The 22,710-nt window shown below is 44.5% G+C and overlaps 1 protein-coding gene across 1 annotated transcript in view; it reads right to left on the reverse strand.

The window, feature by feature from the left end:
* The window catches only part of LOC144768501 (fer-1-like protein 4), a 936,890-nt gene that overhangs the window by 363,196 nt on the left and 550,984 nt on the right, over window positions 1–22,710 (reverse strand). Inside the window, exon 26 of the mRNA XM_078652210.1 lies at window positions 17,728–17,901. Coding sequence (XP_078508336.1) covers window positions 17,728–17,901 — 174 coding nt within the window. The remainder of the gene's footprint in view (window positions 1–17,727; window positions 17,902–22,710) is intronic.

Consider the following 22,710-nt stretch of genomic DNA (forward strand, 5'->3'; position numbering starts at 1 on the left):
CTTACGCTATAGAACAAAACATTTATCATACTGTAGTGTTTGCAAAAGAGTGCAACTATTTATTCACCCTGTTCTTTCCTCTCTTCTGTTTCACTTAGTGATGTAGTCATACTACATGGGCCCTGAAGCAACCAAGGAATATGGTCCCCCGTTTCTGTAGCAAAAGACACAGGTAGTTGAGGTGCAGTAGGCCTCTGTGTGCCTCAGTGCCTATGCTCCCGCTGCTCCAATGAAAGCTATGCCCCATTCATCCCAAGGCTTTCTTCCCACCAAACAACTCTCCTCTCCTGTCTCATGTGTAAGATTTTTGTCCTGTCCAACATAACTTCTTTGTTCAGTCTCTAACCCTTGTCCCAGTTATCATCTCACCTCTCTTCCCTATCTTTCTCTCTCATGGCCTAGCTCTCTTCTTCATTTGGTGCCTGATCATCTTTGATTTATACAATTTCTGTGTTCTGTATGCCAGTATAATTTCTCTCTGGTGTCTTCTACCCACCTGATCAGTCTTGCCTAGTCACCAGCCTCTGTCACTTCATCACCTCAAGGTGCCTGCCACAAGGTGCACAGATTGACGGGGGCACCATATGCTCCCCCTCGACTCCCAACCGAAGACCACAGGGTGAAGGGGGCCGGGCTAGGGGCCCCCAAAGTCGCTTTCTGACAGACTTTCCATGTCTGAAAGCCCGACATGGAAAGCCTGTCAGAAACTAACATTGTAATCCCTACGTGGAAATGTTGTCCATAGGGATTACGGTCAGGCCTCCTATTGTCTGAATCCAGCCAGAATGACCATCAAGTTTCACTTTAGACCGCCTACATCGTAATGCAGTGGTCAAAAGTGAAACCTGCGATGAGACCATTATTGTAGCAAGATTATGGGGTTTCCTGTGTTCCCATCAGGAGGGGTCCTGGCTGACAGGTCTGGCTCGACTGTCCATAATTAGAGCTCCGAGTTTTATGGTATTTATTTTTTAACCTTTCTGTCTGTATTTTTTTTTTTTTTTGGGCCATCCTATTGGTATTTATCCATATTTATTTTGAGTTTTGCAAATAAATGGTGGCGTAAAATGGTATAGTTCCACATTTATTTAACTGATAAACATGCACTCATACTTTGCTGCCTGTCACGTTTTGCAAATTAGGCAGCCAAATATAGCAAAACATTACACCCACAGGTAAAGATCAGCATTATAATGCAAATATATATTAACTTATGCCAGTATTTAGGGAAATCTCCACCTGTTTTTTAATTTCCCATACTGTCTATCTGTTGTTCTGGAAATCACAAAAAATTGTTTGGAGTGTCGCCCACAAGAAGCACAATTTTACGTATTTTTCTTCTTTTAAAAATAAATACAGTTAGAAAACACATTGTTTTCTGTCTGTATTCATCTGTAAAAATCAGTAAGAACGGAAAACTGGGAGCCTTATCCATAATACAATAAGACCAAGATTGATTAGCATCTGACAGATCTGCGTCTAGAGTGGCATGGTGGTGCGAATAGTGATTGTCTGGAATGCCACCCGTGCAGTCACCTGCTGCTGAGATTACTCTACATATTCCTTCCATCACCTTGTTGTTTGTTGCAGTAGACACCCTAAGTGGCTGGAACTGGTAAACCCAGACGTGAACCCATGCTCATAGGACTAAACCTGTACCTTAGTAGCGAGACATAAGTAGGTCCAAAGTGGCCTGCGGTTGCTTGTGTTCCCATCTGGAGGGCACTTGGCCTGGCACTTAGGGCTAGACGGTTCCCAGTGGAACTAGACAAGGACTGATTTACATATAGCAGGTGTCTGTCTAGAGTGAAGGTGTTGGTAAAAACGATGGTTTGGAATGTGGCCATCAGAAATCAGCATCGACTCAGATTAATTCAAGCATTACTTGCATCACCTTATTTGTTGCGGAAAATCACTGTATGGCTCGTATTTTGCTTTAAAGCTCTGTGTATTATTCACAAGGGCCTATATGGCCAGGTTCTATGGTTCATTCTGAATATTGGGGAAATACACAAACCTTTAAGAACTCTTAAGATCTCCCACTGCTAGTTTTCAGGTGATACCGAAATACACCACAAGGTGGCAGGGTAGGCGAAGTCTTTGGGTATGTGCGGAAAAACTCGGGAATACACTTCTAGATAACCTTTGCTCAATGTATTACCTTAGAAATAAGATGTTCTTCAAAGACCGATATTTTCCTGGGTGCTTTTTACCCAATTTATCCCCAGAATGTTGCCTGCTTTGGTCAAATAGGCTAGCGCTCAGAAACATTATGGTGTATCAGCGCTTTATACGTTTTATTAACAAGTCATAAAATGTCCCCTCAGCTTTACCTCTTCCTACACCCTCACGCTCAATGAAAACGAAAGCATCACTTCTCACACCGTTTTGACGGGGCTGCTACAAACTAAATAAAAAATATTTTATTTACCTTTGGTATTGTTTGTTCTATAAAGTCACTGCTACCGTTTTCTGTTATTTTAATATCTTCACACCTGTGTTAAAGAAGGAACTAAGGGGCCCTATAGGAAGTGAACACCCTGTTGCCCTCTTGTACTTTGGGAAAGTGTGCTTATAGGTTCCTGTGGTACGTCCCTGAGTATTAATGGCAAGGGAAAACAAGTGAGGCATCATATGCCAAGAGGAACCTGGCTACCCATATGCCTACAAAACAGTTGTTCACTACGGTCTATTTTGTAAACAACATTAGACATTGTGAGCAAAAAAAAAATAATATTTCTCAGCACAGATAATGTGGCACAAAATTCAAAAGATTAACCTACATGAATGAAGATTTAAATAAATAATAGCACCAGGGCAAAATACCGTATAAAGATAGTGGTGGTCAAGTGCTTAATTTGAGCAGGTGGTTTCCGCTACTAAATTGTCAACACTGGCGCTTGTGAGAGTCTACTTCAAGGTGGCCAGTATATGCTATTTAGAGATTACCGCAACAGTTAATTATTAGTTCAATATGCATTAAAAATGACTTTACCAAGTCATTTTTAGAGCTTTGGGGACCTGGAATAGTCCGAATTGTCACACTTGTTCCCCATCAGGAGTGTGATGGTTAGTAGTTGTGTGGGACGGGTATGCTCAGACGTGAGTCCCATGCTCCCCATGCCACTGGAATCAAGCTATCCTGGCTGATGAAGGCTGATAGCCAGAAACCGGTCCTAGGATGCTTGATTCCAGTCCAGGAAAGACATGGCTTGGCAGTTCGGGCTGGACTGTTCCCATGAGGCACAGGGTCAAGACTGATTTGCATATGGCCATGTCTGAACTGGGGTGGTGTGGTGAGCAAAATAACGATGGATTAAACCCAGATCTGTGACTGGGGGGGAATGTTTTGCCATTGTGCAACATTCCGTCCATTAATTGTTGTTTTTGCATTTGTCATCCCGAGTGGGACGGGTATGCTCAGACATGAGTCCCATGCTATCCTGGCTAATGAAGGCTGATAGCCAGAAACCGGTCCTAGGATGCTTGATTCCGGTCCAGGAAAGACATGGCTTGGCAGTTCGGGCTGGACTGTTCCCATGAGGCAAGGGGTCAAGACTGATTTGCATATGGCCATGTCTGAACTGGGGTGGTGTGGTGAGCAAAATAACGATGGGTTAAACCCAGATCTGTGACTTAGGGTGAATGTTTTGCCATTGTGCAACATTCCGTCCATCAATTGTTGTTTTTGCATTGGTACTGTCATTGGCAGCACTGGCAGGGGCAATGGGTGGTGTAAGCTGCAGTGGACTCCCGTCAAGAGCCCTGGCACTTATTTGTCTTTATTTACAAACTAAGCACTGCCGGAAGTGCCTACACGGTGAAGGGACTATTAGAAGTGGATATGTGTGTGTATGTGTGTATATACAGTAACAAACAACTACGGTCATGGAATCCAAGCTGGTGATACCATTTAAATTCACACAACTCTACTTCTTCATCAAATAAACCGGAGTGGACCAAAACCTTGCTGTTTGATGGTTTCAAGCAGTGTGTCAAGTACATTCTCCACGGCTGTCTGTGTTCCATGTTCTGACCTAAATGTAGATTGGCTATCATCTAGAACATGGGTATTCACAAACATTTGGCCCAGGGGCCACAAACTACAGGTTATATTGTGACCAAGGGCCGCACTGATGCCAGCAGGGTGGCGATATGGGGTCTGGGTGGGGCAGGGATTGTGTAAGGAGGTCTAAAAACATGTTAAATGAACGGGCAATCATTTATTTGCAGGTTAATCAATGCTTGCCTGTTTATTAAAAAAAAATCCTAAATATTACTGCTCAGCAACTATACAGCAGCTCGTGCTGCTGTTCACCGAGGGGTCGGATGTAAAGGTCAAAGAGGACCGCAAGCGGCCCCCGGTCCGTACATCACGAGCATCCATGTGGGATATTAATTCTTGTGTAACTCACTTCTCTATAATTCTACTTAAAATTGGAAGTCCTCCAATCAGAATATTGCACTTAGAGCCATATGATATGATGACTTGCCTTAGGATCGCCTGGTCCATTCTTTCCTGAAGTGAGCTATTAAAAATTAAGGTAAATACTGATGAATATCAGTCTTGGAATGAATTAACAAACCAAGTTGGAGCAGGAAAGAACAATGAGTCTGTTTATTTTACAGAGGAGAGTAGGATATATATTTCAAGAAAGGGATCAGGCTAGAAGTCAAAAAGTTCAATTTGGGCAGCTGCCTGGATCAGCCAGAGGTGTATCAGTCATCTGAAGAGTATCCCTAGTACAACTCATTCTTTTGTGTAAATGTGAAGTGACTCAGTCACAAAGGGCCTGTTGCTTGCATTGGTAAGGTGTGGCAGTATTTAAAAGATGCTTCGGATGCATTATAGTACCGTTTAACTTGACTCTTGTAAGCATTATTTACGTCATTTCGCTCCATTGTGTGTGCCGTTTGTTTACAGCAAAACAGTTCTAGAGTATACACGGTGCTTTGGTGTCTTCTATCCAAATGCTGTACGTCTGCATGGTTGCTAAAAACACATTAACAAACGTTGGAAAACCTGCTCAGTTGTGGGGAGAAATCTCTTGGTTCCAAATTCCCAACTAGTTTGGAGAGTGAAGGATGTAGGTTTGATCTGGTCCAACTTTGGCAAGTCAGTTTGCCTCTGAGTTCTTTCAGGGATGCAGCATTCTTGGACACGGTGTGGGGGTTATGTTGAACTATGATGGCCTGATTGTCTCATTGTGAGCATTTGGAAGGTTAGTTGTGTCTGCCTCTGTGGCTGTGATAGAAGTTTGCAAACGTTTGTTAACGTTTATCATCATTGCCCCTTGTAAAAAAACAAGTAATCCCAGCCTCAAATGGAAGGCAGTGGTAGAGTGAGGAATCACTCAAATGTATCACAACTGTCTTGTTCAGTTGACCAGCCCTCCAGGGCACTGTTATCTTGCAAAGGAGCACTGGATTTGCACTCACCAAATATTTTAACTACACCCAGGCCATGCCTGCCAATGTCTCCCCTTTGACCTGATTGATGAACCAACTTTTCTGTCACCTCCACCCCCCATACCCCTGGCCCTTCCTTTCCCAGCTTCAGATCAATACACGCTGCCAAGATGGGGCTGATAAATCCAGTTGGACCAGATCAATGGGGTGACCAAGGTGGTGTGAGAAGGGAGGGGGGTTCGAACTCACAAGCCGCACCAAGGCCCAGCCCGGCCGCCCCCGCAACCAGGCACACCCGACCTCCCTCAGGAGGTAACGCCACACCCCCAGCGTCCCGACGATGGATGGATCCGGGGCTTGGGGGACCACAGGTATCAGTCTCCGTCGGTCTAGGAGCACCCAGCCAGCAGCTTCAGTAGATTAGGCAACATACTGTCAGAGCACAATAGATGCGTTGTTCTTTAAACAAGTAGTTGATTTCTGCGGCGAGCGGTCTGCGTCACCTTCTGGTGCTGATCTGACCCCCTGAAGGACCAGGGAGTGCCTGTGTAGTGCAGCAGCAGCCGTGTGAATTAGCCTGTATTGGGCCTCACGGCGTGTACTGTCAGCCTACTGCTGTTGCCTGTGACAGGCTGTACCAGATACTCTTCAGTTGACAGGCACTGTCTCAAGGTCATGAAATTAAAGCTGCATATTGCAGGGGGGCCTAAGTATTTCCAAGTCCACGACTGTCCCCAGTAGGTGCCCCTCAAAGCAACCGGCCTCCGCGTTGTAAAGATCAGAGCCTCCCACTCCTCCAAGGGTATCCTGGGTACCACCCGATTCAAACAAGAGAAGAGCGATGATGAAACAGAAAGGGGTGGGGAGAAGGGGGCACTCACCAGTATCGTTGTCATCCCAACCTGGCCATATCTGGCAGTTCGTGCCAATCCACAAATTGCGTGCATTTAGGATCACGCCACGGGTGAGCCCTGATCAAGATATCTGAGGCCAAGGACCGACCCTGGCCACCCGCAGTGATGTAGGCCACATAGAATCTGTGCCGCGGCTTGAAAGGGCCGCCGCGGTTCAGGTGCTGGCACTGCTGGGGCATCGCTCAGGGTAGCTACAGGTCGCACTTCGGGCCCAATCGCCAACAGTCTCCGACCGGCCCAGGATCCTGCCCGCGGGTGCCACGCAGCCAATAAGCCCCCAGCCAGAGGCTAGAAATCAGTGCACAACCTCGGGCACTCCCAGCAATGTGGGCCCGAGTCAGCCGCACAGCGACCTGATGTGGCCACCGAGGTCTGAGGGCAGGACACCAGGCAGGGCGAATCCGCCTGCATCTCCGATCCAACCAGCTGCACATTACCTCTGCAGGACGTCTCACTTCACAAGCGACACCGACTAACTTGTGTTTCACATTAAATCTGGACATATATTGTGCAAAATAGGCAAATTGATATTCATTTATATTCCGGCAAATTGGGGAGAGCTAAGCCACCTTCCTTTACTCTTCTGTAGAAAGTGCTAAACGCTAATCTAGCTGTTTTATTCTGCCACATGTAAAAAGATATTCCAGTTTTCTAAAAAAGATGTTGCTAGCACACCCAGTATAGTAGAAAAAAGAAAATTAAACCGGGGTAGGATCACCATTTGTTTCAGCGACACCCTCCCTAGAATGGTGAGGGGAAGCAAATTCAATGGGGCAAAGAATACCTTCACTTTTAAAAGTGATGGGACATAATGAAGCTCGTACAAATCTTTCATTCTTCGATGTTTGTCTCATACCCAGATACCGCTTCGGTTTGGTCATTTAACACAAGTAGCAATCTCTGGGAGTAAAAAATCAGTCTCACACTTACATAGAAGAGATCAGTTTGCTTCTTATTAATTATCTAACCCCCTAGTTCCTGATACAGAGAAGAACCCTCAAAGTAATTTTCCTATGAACTCCTCCTAGCATCAAGCAGCAACATTATGTCACGTGCATAGAGTTTTATTTTAGCCATCTGCAGAAGCAAATCTACCTATCTTTCCATATTGTGATCGCCAAAGGCTATGATCCTGCAGTACGATTCATTTCTAGATATCAAAATTTGCTGTATATTTCAATGTTGGTGAATAGATCTTTGCTGCTTCAAAGGTTAAAAACTAAGCCGATTCCCTCTGTCAGCGATTGGGTGGTGAAGATGAATCAAGTAGAAGTAAAAGAGTCATCGCATGTTCTTCGATGCAGAGGGGTCACGAGATTTAATAAAATATGAAGTCAATTTATAGCAGATATCCCTGGTCAAGGTGAAAATGTGTAGGTCATTCATTCTATTTTTCATAAGCAATCAATTTTGTGGAGCATTCTTGCTGGTCATTGTATAGTGTCTTAATTTTTAAGTGAAATGATAAGATTTGATTTGAAATCGAAGTTGAATGGAATTAAATTTGTTTCAGACTCGGTCTTGTGTGTTGGCGTATGGCACATGTTTACTTTTGTGTCTTTTTATTCTGGATTCCAAATATAAATTAAAACAAGCATTTGCAATGCAATAGGTCTCGCATTATGAAAGTTTGAGATATTGGTCTTGTAAATGACACATTTTTTATTTATGTGTTGTTTTTGAAAATAGCGAAATTAATAGCTTTGTCATTTACAATGCCAATACTTTTATCTTTTGCAAATGTGACACCTATAGCATTTGTAATGCAACATGTTTTGTATTTACGTGACTTAGATGTATTGATATTACAAATAACAATGGCTTTTAATTTTTTTAAATACATAATACTTAAATAAAAGTTATTGGAATTTATAATGGCAATAGCTTAAACTTTTGTAAATAACTTTGGTGAGGATTATGTTCAGTCTATTTTATTGTGACGAAAATCCAAGAACAGAAGTGAAATATTAACATCTTTGTGACATTTGTAATAAAGCTTGAAACATTGAGAGAACATATTTGAACCAGTTGATGTTGAATGGTTGCACAGATTGATACTGTGGTGGCGACGAGTGATGCTGTGGCGTTCAGTGATGCTGTGGTAGCGCATATTGATGTTGTAGTGCCCCTGAGTGATGCTGTGGTGCCCCTGAGTGATGCTGTGGTGGTGCCGAGTGATGCTGTGGTACCCCTGAATGATGCTGTGGTGGTGCGCTAGATAGAGTGAGTGAGGGCGATAGATAGAGGGAGTGAGGGCTATCGATATAGAGGGAGGGCGATAGATAGATCGAGTGAGGGAGGGCGATAGATAGAGTGAGGGAGGGCGATAGATAGATAGGTAGAGCGAGGGAGGGCGATAGATAGATAGAGCGAGGGAGGGCGATAGATAGATAGATCGAGTGAGGGAGGGCGATAGATAGGTAGAGTGAGTGAGGGCAGTAGAGTGAGTGAGGGCGGTAGAGTGAGTGAGGGCGGTAGAGTGAGTGAGGGTGGTAGAGTGAGTGAGGGCGGTAGAGTGAGTGAGGGCGGTAGAGTGAGTGAGGGCGGTTGAGTGGGGGCGGTAGAGTGAGGGCGGTAGAGTGGTAGAGTGAGGGCGGTAGAGTGGTAGAGTGAGGGCGGTAGAGTGGTAGAGTGAGGGCGGTAGAGTGGTAGAGTGAGTGCGATAGAGTGGTAGAGTGAGGGCGGTAGAGTGGTAGAGGTATGTGAGAGGGTGAGGGTGTGTGAGAGTGAGGGTGTGTGAGTGAGGGTGTGTGAGAGTGAGGGTGTGTGAGAGTGAGGGTGTGTGAGTGAGGGTGTGTGAGAGCGAGGGTGTGTGAGAGCGAGGGTGTGTGAGAGCGAGGGTGTGTGAGAGCGAGGGTGTGTTAGGTAGAGTGAGTGGGGGCGGTAGAGTGAGTGAGGGCGTTAGAGTGAGTGAGGGCGGTAGAGTGAGTGAGTGCGGTAGAGTGAGTGAGGGCGGTAGAGTGAGTGAGGGTGCTAGAGTGAGTGAGGGCGGTTGAGTGGGGGCGGTAGAGTGAGGGCGGTAGAGTGGTAGAGTGAGTGCGATAGAGTGGTAGAGTGAGGGTGGTAGGGTGGTAGAGGTATGTGAGAGGGTGAGGGTGTGTGAGAGGGCGAGGGTGTGTGAGAGTGAGGGTGTGTGAGAGTGAGGGTGTGTGAGAGTGAGGGTGTGTGAGTGAGGGTGTGTGAGTGCGAGGGTGTGTGAGAGCGAAGGTGTGTGAGAGCGAGGGTGTGTAAGAGCGAGGGTGTGTGAGAGCGAGGGTGTGTGAGAGCGAGGGTGTGTGAGAGCGAGGGTGTGTGAGAGCGAGGGTGTGTGAGAGTGAGGGTGTGTGAGAGTGCGAGTGTGAGTGAGGGCGTGCAAGGGTGAGGGGGTGTGAGTGGGTGAGGGGGTGTGAGAGGGTGAGGGTGAGGGGGTGTGAGAGGGTGAGGGTGAGGGGGTGTGAGAGGGTGAGGGTGTGTGAGGATGAGGGTGTGTGAGAGGGTGTGTGAGGGTAAGGGTGTGTGTGAGAGTGAGGGTGTGTGTGAGAGTGAGGGTGTGTGTGAGAGTGATGCTGTGTGTGAGGGTGAAGGGGTGGGTGAGAGGTTGTGTGAGGGTGAGTGAGGGTGAGGGTGAGTGAGGGTGAAAGGGTGGGTGAGCATGGGTGAGAGGGTGAGTGAGGGTGAGGGGGTGAGTGAGGGTGAGGGGGTGTGTGAGGGTGAGGGGGTGTGTGAGGGTGAGGGGGGTGAGGGGGTCTGAGGGTGTGAGGGAGGATGAGGGGGTGTGAGGATGAGGGGGTGTGAGGTTGAGGGGGGTGAGGGGGTGTGAGGTGAGGGGGTGTGGGGGTGAGTGGGCATGAGGGTGAGGGGATGTGGGTTGTGGGGATGAGTGAGGGTGAGTGAGGGTGTGTGAGGGTGTGTGAGGGTGGGTGAGGGAATGTGAGGGGGGGTGAGGGAGTGTGAGGGGGGGTGAGGGGTGCAAGGGGGTGTGGGGGTGTGTGAGGGTGTGGGGGTGAGGGGGGTGAGGGTGAGGGGGTGTGAGGGTAAGGGGGTGTGAGGGTGAGGGGGTGAGGGGGTGTGAGGGTGGGTGAGGGGATGTGAGGCTGAGGGGGTGTGAGGGTGAGGATGAGGGGGTGTGAGGGGGTGAGGGGGGTGTGAGAGGGTGAGGGTGTGTGTGAGGGTGTGTGTGAGGGTGAGGGTGTGTGTGAGGGTGAGGGTGAAGGGGTGTGTGAGGGTGAAGGGGTGTGTGAGGGTGAAGGGGTGTGTGAGGGTGAAAGGGTGTGTGAGGGTGAGGGGGTGTGTGAGGGTGAGGGTGTGTGTGAGGGTGAGGGGGTGTGTGAGGGTGAGAGGGTGTGTGAGAGTGAGAGGGTGTGTGAGGGTAAGAGGGTGTGTGAGGGTGAGAGGGTGTGTGAGGGTGAGAGGGTAAGTGAGGGTGAGAGGGTAAGTGAGGGTGAGAGGGTAAGTGAGGGTGAGCGGGTAAGTGAGGGTGAGAGGGTAAGTGAGGGTGAGGGGGGTGAAAGGGTGTGTGAGGGGGTGGGTGAGGGAGGTGCGAGGGTGAGAGGGGGAGAGGGGGTGAGAGGGGGTGAGAGTGAGGGTGAGAGAGGGTGAGTGTTTGTGAGGTGAGGGTAAGGGTGTGAGGGTGATGGTAAGGGTGAGGGGGCCTGAGGGTGTGTGTGAGGGTGTGTGAGGGGGTTTGAGGATGAGGGTATGTGAGGGTGAGGGGGTGTGAGGGTGAGGGGGTGTGAGGTTGAGGGGTGTGAGGTTGAGGGGGTGTGAGGTTGAGGGGGTGTGAGGGTGAGGATGTGGGGGTGTGAGGGTGAGGGTGTGAGAGGGTGTGTGAGGGTGACTCAGATTGAAGTGAAAGATGAAGTTGTGGGTGCTTAAATTTGGCAATAAAGCAAAATTCGTGTTCATATGTGGTAATCTGCATACTAACACTGTATGCATCACCTTGATTCTGAGGTCAACACAGCTACAATGTTGCCCAATATCACATATGAGGTCTCAGCCAGGTCTAGCTTTACAGTCAAAAGCACACTGCATGCTGGGACTTGTAGTTTCACTGTTAACAGCGTAAGTATAGGTTAATAAATCGCAGCATGCAAAGAGCTGTTGTATAAAAAAAGGGCTGAACTGGCTGAACTTATCACACTTCACGTGGTCCTTCTTGGCAGCAGTAATATGAATAATTGGAAGTGCAATAGGTTAAGCCAAAGGCACAACTCGATCTCTAGCTATGTCAATTGTTTCGCCTATGTTGTTGTGAATGAGCAAAAATAAAAAAAGTGCTTGTTTTCCAATGACGAGAGGCATTTCCAAAAAACGCCCAAAAAAAAGTAAATAAGCACATGCCCATCTCGCATGTGCATGTATCTGGCGTCACCATCTCACATGTGCATGTATCTGTCAAGACGCTCCAGTGACACCAGTGTGATGACGTGTACGTCATGATGCAGTAGCCATTTAAAAAACAAGATGTTGAGCTGACCCCGAAATGCGGACTTTGTTCCCCAGCACTAAAGTCAGCAGATTTGGCTATTATGCCACATCCTCTACTTCAATTTCCATAACAGCAAATTGTAAACATATTTTTTAAATAAATAAATACATTTATTAAATGCACCAAAGCAAGCAAAAAAAAACAAAGCAACTCCATTTTGTCGAAAGATGTTTTAGATTATCACAAAGGGTAAAATTGCCTTAAAGCTAATTGTAATATATTCACGCTTTTTTATCAGCAAACGAAGGGAGCCAAGCAGTCTGGGCGAGTATGATAAGTTTGAATAGTTTCTGGAAGTGTTGGGAAAGGAGACAGCGACGGGATAATAAAGTGCAAATTAGGCTCGTAGCAAACATTGTTATCTTTACTGCAGTGGCATATGTGGAACACACTTCTGCACCTATGCATCTAGCGCCGGAAAAGCAGAGTACAGCCCGCAGCGCTAGGAAGGCCTGTGCGGTACGCATGCAAAGCAGCAGCCCCGGGAACTTCAAGGTCGATAAGCCGCCCTGCTGCTATCTGGGAGCCAGAGTCACCCTGTATCACACCTGCTGCCAGCACGATTAGGGGGAGTCGGGGCGGAATACAACCGGACAAAGATTTTAACATCCAGCGGTAAGGCCCTGCGGCTGTCCCTTTGCACATGCCCCCGCAGCAACCTACCCGTGACACCCCACGCGCTGCAGAAAAATTGCTAACTGCAAACCCCGCCACTTGTGCACCTTCTCTCGGTGCCCTGCGAGGAGCGTCCTGCCAGCAGTGTCCTGAAGGAGCTAAATAAGACACTGCGTGCCCCTCTCTCCCTTCAGCGGGGAAAAGCGAGCCCGCAACGCCTCCTGGAGCAGGCCCCAGGACAAAGGCCATGCCCCGACCACCTGTTTGCACCGCCAGCATTATTAGGCACAGCCCGCCGTACTGAAAAAGCGGCTGTGGCCTGTGTGTGCTCATGGAACGCTTACCGGAGTGCATTGTCCCGAATGAGGTCTAGAAGGGAGCCTCCCGGCACTGCGCACCTCCTTTTTCCCAAAGAAACTTCCAGGAACAGAGTGTGGCCTGCTGTTTTCGGCAGAGAGAATCACGATATTCTCAGAGAGTATCGGCTAGCGGTGGTCTCACGACACTGCATCCTCGCCAGCAACTGAAGGAAAGTGCTGGGTACTAACTATGTGCCCGGTCGCGTCGCGTCGTGCAGATGGTCAAAACGAAACTGAAACCTACGGAGCATGGCAGAGTCGGATTCTTACGCGCGCGACCCAATCCCAAGGCGCGCGTCAGAATCCGACATTCACAGCAAACAGCCAGCAGTAAAAGCGCGCTCACGAGGCCAAATCCGAGACGGAAAATGCGCGCGTCTGACTCGTGTCCACATATTCAGTAAGCAAATAGGTATACTAAAGTATACAAGAGGTCGACCTAAAAAATATTTAAACAAGCATTTGCAATGCAATAGGTCTCGCATTAGGAAAGTTTGAGCTATTGGTATTGTAAACGCCAAATTTTTTATTTATGTGTTGGTTTTGAAAATAGCGAAACTAATAGCTTTGTCATTTCCAATGCCAATACTTATAACTTTTATAAATGTGACACTTATAGCAGAAGAGAGAAGCATTACAACATTTACCCTTATGATGTGTCCCTCTGGAATACATAATGCAAGCGCATTGGCTTTGTTAATGTTTGAAATATTCTTAAATTGCTGTGCACCTCTTAGTATCGACCCGTTTGCAGATTCAGGAAATCTTTCTAAACAGCCTCTTGTGAAGACGGGAACTTAGCTACACTGCACACGCCCCGCCAAAACATTTTTGGAATTGTTACTTAGGAAGGGTTTAATCGGAAGGACATTACTGACCGTTACGTCGTGACAGGTATTGATACAGTGATAGGGGGAGAATTTTTTCACCCGGGAGAATTCTTTCACCCGGGAGAATTCTTTCACCCGGGAATTACCAATACCACAGGCATTGGTAATTCCCAGTAGCAAAATTCTGTTCAGTTATCAGTTGGAGGGCTGGGCAAAGGGAATATCTGGGAAGGCCATTATTTGCATGCTGAATTCATCCTTTTCTCCAGGAAAAAAACGGGACCTTTTTCCCATTAACATTAACATTTCATCAGGGTTTGCCTTGCGAAATATGAACTTGGGATGCTCCCAGTGCGCGTGCTTTCTGGGCTAACACATTGGGATTACCGTCATACGTTTAATAAGAGCCTAAATTAAAACGGCGACTGACTCTTCCAGCACCAAGGAATCCTTTAGTCGGTTCCGGTGCCCCTGCCTGTCCTTTCATCCCACCAGCAATGTCTGCCTGTATGATTCTTGCCTGTGTTTGCACGTGTTGTCTGTCTGTCACACACAGGTAAGAGTGCTGTCTATGTGTGTCTTTGTGTACAGTTGTGCATTTACGTGCTTTCTTGGTGTGTAAATAGTGATTTTATGTGTTGTCTGTAATGGTGCCTTTTCTTGTTGTCTTTGTGTGCATGCATGTATGCCTATATGTAAACCTTTTGTGAGGGAATGCCTGACGCCTGTTGGACAGTGTGCATGGATACCTGTTGGCATTTTGATTAGCGTATGCACAATGCAGGTGCGTTATATATGGTCTTTCTCCATCCCTCGGACTCTTTACCTGTCCCAGTCCTTTTTTGGGTGTCTTCAAAGACAGCGCTAGGCGGTCTAGAAGCACATTTCCTGGTGCTCTCCTGACATACATCACTGTGCCTTCCTGGTACACAACACACCCTGTGTTCCCTTGATGCCTGCTGCCCACACGTTCTATATTCCTCTGTACGTCTCCCTTTGTCTGCAACAGGCCGAGGTTATTTTGGGCTGCGTCTTCGCCCACGTTTATGTGTCACTGCCCTGTGTTCAAGAGTGTGCAAGGGGGTGTGTTGGTCTCTTTACAACATAAGCACACAAGTCGGGTATTGGGTACGTTTGCAACACTGCAAAGTCGTCGTCCCCCCCTACCCCTTGCTGAGACCATTGCCGTGCACACAGCCTACACCGGTGTACTATAGACACGCCCCAAACATTTCGCCGAGCGACAGACAGCTCATTCGGATAAACCAGATAAACATAAGTAAAAAATAAATACCGCCTTCGGGTGAAGTCCGCGCTATATAAAAATGCATAAATACATAAAGAAATAAATTCCGCCTTCGGGTAAAGTCTGCGCTATATAAAAATGCATAAATAACGAAATTAATAAGTACCGCAAATCACCGCCGTCACTGTGCCGGCCTGCGACCAGGAAGTCAGGCAGGCCGGCGCGACAACAGGAAACAGGAAGTAGGAGGGCGGGAGCCTACCCCGCCTCCAACGGAAGAGCCGCGATGGGAGCCGCGTTTGAAGCACCGGAGCTGGCAGGAGCCTACCCTGCGGGTGCCGAAGGAGGGAAGAAGAGTCCTGCTGCCGGGCCCTGCAGCTGAGGAGAGCCGCCGCAGGAATGAAGCCGGTGAGTGGGTTGCTGTGCTGAGCGGGGCGGGGGGGGGAGCATGTGTGCGCGCGATGTGTGCGCGTGCGCGCGAGTGCGGGGCGGGCTGTGTATGTGTGTGTGCGTGCGTGTGTGTATGTGTCTGGAGTGCGTGTGTGTGACTGTGGGGGAGGGGGGTGTGTGTGAGCGAGTGTCTGTGCCGTGTGCCTGTATGTGTGTGCCTGCGTGTGCATGCGCTCGCCTGTGTGTGCGCATGCAGAGGGGTGGGGGGTGGGGGCTGCCTATATGTAAAGCGCTCTGATACCTGATTCGGTTCGGGGCTGGAAAAAATAAAAAAAAAAAAAAAAAAAATGGCTGAGTTACTCTGCGCATGCGCGGGTGAGACGCGCGCTGCCGCGGTGAAAACTGCGAAGGAAATGCTCGTGCACATTGGTGTCCACATTCCCATTAACGGGCAACAATAGTTGTCGAGACAGACACTCTCAATGCTCACGCATTGAGAGTAGGTCTGCTCGACCTAAAAATAATATATAAGGCTTTATTTGTTCCTCAGAGTATGTGTATACACTAGTAACATATTAAAATGTATATTTTTAATAATGTTCGGTGTTTTGAATCAAATGCATCACTTGATGTTTTAATTGTAAAGGTTGCATTGTTTCCAGTAAACAGAGCGACATTCAAAATAAACACATTAAACACAGCATTTCACATGAAGGCAAAGCTACATCCTATAGGTTTCTGTCTACCCGATGCCTGCACTTTATCTAATGATCGCAAAACAAGAGACCTAATTCTGCCAACTTTTAAATTGAACTTTATAGAATGGATTGTCGTCTCTCTGCTGAGATGTTCTCACATTGAGACTGATTGTTTTCTTCAGATATTGATCTGCCTTTTTGCAAGAAAGCTGCAGCCTGGCATAGAATATTGATTTTCCTACCTAAAGAGAAAGAAATTTGAGATTCTCTTCAGAATATGCGAGCAGGATTATCCCACCAAGGTTAATAAATAAAATGAGATATGAAACTAAATATTGTCTGTCGTGTAAAATGTGAAAGACAAAAAAAACTCCCACTGTGAAGTAACTAGAAGATTATGTTTTCTCTCAAAATCCTAGACGAAGGGAAGCTATTGCAAAACTGATCACAGGCGAATTTGGTAAAGCACCAAATGGAAACCCTCATCAACATCAAAAAGAGAAAGGTGCTTCAATAGGGACTGCAGGGATTAATGGTATTCCCAAACTGAGATTGGTTATTTTTTGGGACTATTGACTAACTAAAGATTTCTAGCTGATGTAGTTTATAAATGGCTGCTGTCAGAAGTATAGATATGGTGATAAGTATCATCCTCGCATATGTGTCCTTAAGATTCCTCCCTTTCCCCTGACTCTAACAAGAAAAATCAACATGTTGATGTTAAAGAAAAAGTAGTATACTTGTATTATATCATCTCACCAAGATCTATTTATTATGTCTGATCCACAGAGCAAAGAGGAATAGGCAAGTGGGAAACGTTGCATCCCGGACAAAATTACACATTTCCAGCAGACGCTACAGTTAAGAGCATTGGGGCCGGCTGGGGGGGATTTCGAGAGACTACCATGAGGGAAAATTAAATAAATTATTTATTTTTCCTCCTGGTTGTCTCTTGAAATACCCGCCACCCGGCCCTACCGCCCCACTGCTCTTACCTGCAGCGGTCGCGGTTGCTTACAATTAAAAAATTGGAATGATAAGTCTAGAGGGGAGGCATTCTGACAGGACACCATGCTCATTTAAACTGTTTTTGCCAGCATCATCATAAATTGTATTGTATTGTATTGTATTGTAATTGCATTTATATAGCGCTTACTACCCCTGACGAGGCGTCAAAGCACTTTTTCGGCGAGTAACACGGTACTCCGGGACCCATAGAGGATTAATGTTGAATTAGTATAGTGAAACATGGAAGTACATTTTAAGTGGTGGATAGGTAAGTCAGTTATTTGGATTTGGAATGAGTGAGTTTCTTCTTCTCAGGGTCTCGCAACATTAAGAAATGTCGAGAGGAGTTTCAGGGGTGGGTGGGGGTAAAGATGTGGCATTTATTGCTTTTTTAGACACTTAAAAGGAGGGATATTTCCTCTTCTGCCTTACTTTCTGGCATCTTCTTTGATGTGGAAAATTAGCGAGCGCGTCTGATTTTTACCTAGGAGATAAACTGAGCTTTATAGCAAAGTAGGCAGCCAGCACGCAATAGGCCCTTCTGTCTGCAAACAGTAGTACACCCTCTGCTGGCTAATCTCTTCCAGAGTGCTCGTTAGTGGTACAAATTACTCAGGGCTCGAGTCGGGGTACCACGCGGGTGGACGACGTCCCCCCACTTATGTTACCGGGTTGCTCGATAACTATAAACTGCAACTGAGTGCACGCTACCTATCGTGACGTTACTTCCTGTCGTGACATCAGCGTCCCCCCCACTTCTTTTTTTAGGACTTGTGCCCTGAAATTACCTCTAGGAATCCGCTGTAATCCAGTTCTATCAGTTCAAAGGTCGCAAGCAGCTTCCCAGCAGCTGTATTACTTTTCAGGATGTCGAAAAACTGAAGAGTGGGCTGCTGGTAGGGGTCTGTCACCAGCTTGACGATCGGTGTGGCAAACGCGCGGCCGAGGAACTCAGGAGGCCCCTGCAATGGCAAATTCAGGTGAGATCCTAGTGCTATTCAAAAGAAGGGCACATTTTAATCACTCTCTAGGGAAAAAAAACATGCAATACAAAAAGAAACAATTCAACTTAAAGCTAGTTAATAAACTGGTAGCCTGATTTTCACATTGCAAAACCGCTTTTTCTGATTTTAACTTCCTTCCACTCAGGGCATGACTTAAGGAAAAACACATATCAACGCCCAAAATTGCGCTGCTGGATTTTAACCAACTGTATCAGCTTGTGTCCACGAGATTAAATCCGTCCCGTGAAACTGACTATCTCTACAATTCGTAAGCAAACTGACAGATATTCGAAACTTCATATTCATATCACACATTCCATTCATTTTTAAACAACTATCTGGCACATGCATCAACAATGCCATTTGCGATTCCTTATTAGCGAAAAATAAGGGTTCGCTAATAAGGAATAGCAAAAGGCTATGCATGTAGAAATCGCTTAAAAAACTAGCGATTTCTAAATATTCCTTAATTGCGACCTGCAAATTGCGAGTCTCAATTAAGGAATACCGCCCCAGTCATTCCTATGGGCGTAGAGGCCCATAGGAATGAATGGGAAGACATTCTCAATTTGCGATTCTCAATTAGAGAATCGAAACTTGAGAATGCAATTTTAAGGGTGCCAGGGTGTGAAAAGGACACCCTGTTGCACCCCTGAAATCTGCATATGAGTACATCTTGCACAAACACATGCCCCAAGGGCGGGAAACAACCTTTACAATGCAACTTTTACAACGAACTACCATTACAACGAAATTTTTACAACGCAAAAACTATTACAACGCATGTATTTACAACGCATGTTTTTACAACGCAGGTACCTTTACAACGCATACCATTACAACGTAAGTATTGGTAAGTATATAATTATATTTAAACATTTATATGTTTGGTTTTTTTTAAGGGTTATTTTTAGGGTTCAGGGTCAGTTTTTAGTTTTTGGGTAAAGGGGTATTTTTAGGGTTCAGGGTCAGTTTTTAGTTTTTGGGTAAAGGGGTATTTTTAGGGTTCAGGGTCAGTTTTCAGTTTTTGGGTAAAGGGGTATTTTTAGGGTTCAGGGTCAGTTTTCAGATTTTGGGTAAAGGGGTATTTTTAGGGTTCAGGGTCAGTTTTCAGTTTTTGGGTAAAGGGGTATTTTTAGGGTTCAGGGTCAGTTTTCAGTTTTTGGGTAAAGGGGTATTTTTAGGGTTCAGGGTCAGTTTTTGGGTAAAGGGGTATTTTTAGGGTTCAGGGTCAGTTTTCAGTTTTTGGGTAAAGGGGTATTTTTAGCGTTCAGGGTCAGTTTTCAGTTTTTGGGTAAAGGGGTATTTTTAGGGTTCAGGGTCAGTTTTAAGTTTTTGGGTAAAGGGGTATTTTTAGGGTTCAGGGTCAGTTTTCGGTTTTTGGGTAAAGGGGTATTTTTAGGGTTCAGGGTCAGTTTTCAGTTTTTGGGTAAAGGGGTATTTTTAGGGTTCAGGGTCAGTTTTCAGTTTTTGGGTAAAGGGGTATTTTTAGGGTTCAGGGTCAGTTTTGGGTTTTTGGGTAAAGGGGTATTTTTTTTAAATTATATTTACAATTAATTAAATTAAATTAAATTAATTTTAATTACTTTACATTAAAAAATATTATAAAATTACCAATATTTACAATTAATTAAATTAAATTAAATGAAATTAAATTATATTAATTTTAATTAATTTACATTAAAAAAATATTATAACATTACCAATATTTACAATTAATTAAATTAAATTAAATTAAATTAAATTATATTAATTTTAATTAATTAACATAATTTTTTTTTATAAAATTACCAATATTTACAATTAATTAAATTAAATTAAATTAAATTAAATTAAATTATAATTAATTTACATTAAAAAAATATTATAAAATTACCAATATTTACAATTAATTAAATTAAATTAAATTAAATTAAATTATATTAATTTTAATTAATTTACATTAAAAAAATTATAAAATTACCAATATTTACAATTAATTAAATTAAATTAAATTAAATTATATTAATTTTAATTAATTTACATTAAAAAAATATTATAAAATTACCAATATTTACAATTAATTAAATTAAATTAAATTAAAATAAATTATATTAATTATAATTAATTTACATTAAAAAAATATTATAAAATTACCAATATTTACAATTAATTAAATTAAATTAAATTATATTAATTTTAATTAATTTACATTAAAAAAATATTATAAAATTACCAATATTTACAATCAATTAAATTAAATTAAATTAAATTAAATTATATTAATTTTAATTAATTTACATTAAAAAAAATATTATAAAATTACCAATATTTACGTTGTAATGGTATGCGTTGTAAGTTATGTTATGTTATTAAAAATTTATAAAGCGCACATACGCCCGAGGGCTTCTTGGCGCTGGAAAAATAAAAAACATAACAAAGGGTGAGTCTGCCGGAAGCGTTATTTCAAGTAAGCTTCTGTGAAGAGGTGAGTCTTGAATGCCTTTCTGAAGGCAAGGAGATCTTTACTCTGTCTGAGGGCTAGTGGCAGAGAATTCCATAAGGTAGCTGCTAGGAAATGGAAGCTACTGCCGCCTTGTCGTTTTTTCTTAAAGCGAGGAACTTCAAGAAGGTCTTTGTGGGCAGATCTTAGGTTCCGTGAGGGAACATATCTTCCGATCAGCTGTCTGATGAATAGAGGTCCCTTGCCTTGCAGAACCTTAAAAATAATGCACCCGGCTTTGAATGCGGCTCTTTGAGCCACGGGTAGCCAGTGCAGGCTCTCTAGACCTGGTTTAATTGATTCCCACTTGGGTACTTTGCAGATCAGCCTGGCGGCCTGATTCTGCAAGTACTGCAGTCTTCTGAGTTGTCCTGCGGGTAGGCCTAGGTATAGGCTGTTTGAAAAGTCGATGTGGGAGAGGACTAAGGCCATAACCACCTGAATTAAGGCGGAGGGAGTGAGGAGATGGGCGATTTTCCTGATTTTCCTCAGTTGGAAAAATCCAGAGGAAACCACGGTTCCAATTTGGGATTTTAAAGGTTGTAAAGGTATTTTCGTTGTAAATACATGCGTTGTAATGGTACTTCATTGTAATGGATCCAGCGTTGTAAAAACTGCGTTGTAAAAGTATGCGTTGTAACGTCATACATCCCCCAAGGGCATGTGTGTGTGTAAAATTGAACTTTGAAAAATACACTTTAGTGCTTTTTTCAAAGTATTTGCAAATTACCATGAAGTTCAACTTCACGGTAATTTGCTTCCCCTATTAGCGAATTCGCTAATTCTTTTACTTTAAAGCATTGCATTTAAGGAATCTCAATTTGAGATTCCTTAAATGCAATCGCAATTTAAGTAATCGCAATTTAGAGATTGCTTAAATTGCGATTTTTGCATTTGGGATGATGCATCCCAAATGCAAAAATACAGGTCACAAAGGGGCAGATTCTGAGAATCTGGCCGTTTGCGACCGGTTTTTGCTTTGATGCATGTGGACCTATAAGGTTCCTCTCAGTTACCAATATTGAAGGCTAAAACACATTTTATTTTTTGCGCCTATTTTAAAAAAAAAAATCGAGATGATTATGCACTCAATCCATCATAGTATGAAAGCTATTAATAGAAATGTATACGCGACCAAGTTAAAGTAAAAAATATTAATAATTGTAAAATTGTAAACATTTTTTATTATATACGTATATATCCGATCTTGCCACAAATAAATGAGGGAGTACCCCACTCTCCCAATCAAAATGTCTGTCCATTTCAAGCACTGCCACTGGATCCAGAAGCCCAAGAGGGTGCCTAAAGAACTGTGGAAGTGAAGTGCTAGAGGAAGAAGGAGGTTCTAAAAGAGCTGCCACACAACAAACTGGGGTCTTCTGACGTGAAGTAAATGCTGAAGCGGAGAAGGCCTCAGCTGGCAGAGATGACTCAGGGGATTCTGGCAAAACTCCCACACACGAGTTGAAAAGATGCCACGCGATGAAGAAGTTCACAAAGCTAGGTGGGAGTGAACTCATCAAGCATCCTGATAAGCAGAAAGCATATGTTGCTAGGGAGCCCTCTTAGTGGATGTCTCACTGGCTGACACACTGCTGCAAGAGTTGAGGACTCCATAGCCACTTTCTCTCTCACTCTAGAGGAAATGCTAGTGAACCAGGATATCTCAGCCTTCCTCATGATATACACTTATATATACTTTAATTAGAGTGGACGGGGCAATCACCTGCTTTTAACACAAGTGCTCTACAACCCCACACTAAATAACCCTCAATATCCAAAAGGAACAACAATCCAGGTTAGGGGGGCTATGAAACTTAGGACACTTCAACTGAGACTATTGGTGGTCTTCAGTTTTCCAGCAACACATTCCTGATTTATCGAACCTTGGATCTAAATATGGAAGGCCACAAGTGAAGCAAGTTCTGAAGCTTCCAGTAAAACAGTGTTGCAAGTCATGCAGTTAGACCACCCCACCAAACACTGCTAAATCATGTATGGCTCATCTTCATATAAGGGGTTTGAACATAAATGGAATTTCTTGAATCCATTCAACTGCAGCCTTTTTGAGGTAGGAGTGGAGGCATAGGGGTGCATCTCCAAGATGTTTGCAAAGAAAGTTTTGAAGAGGACAACAGGCTGTGTGTCACATTTGATCAGAAGCAATGGACAGAGCTAGAGTATTTGGCAGGAATTCTTGTTCCCAGTTGCTAAAACTTGAACTATTGATTTGCAAACTATTGTTCTGTGTCACGCCTAACTAGGACATCCAATGCGTATGTAGG

This window comes from Lissotriton helveticus, chromosome 7 (assembly GCF_964261635.1).
Source record: "Lissotriton helveticus chromosome 7, aLisHel1.1, whole genome shotgun sequence".
In the NCBI taxonomy this organism is placed as follows: Eukaryota; Metazoa; Chordata; class Amphibia; order Caudata; family Salamandridae; genus Lissotriton; species Lissotriton helveticus.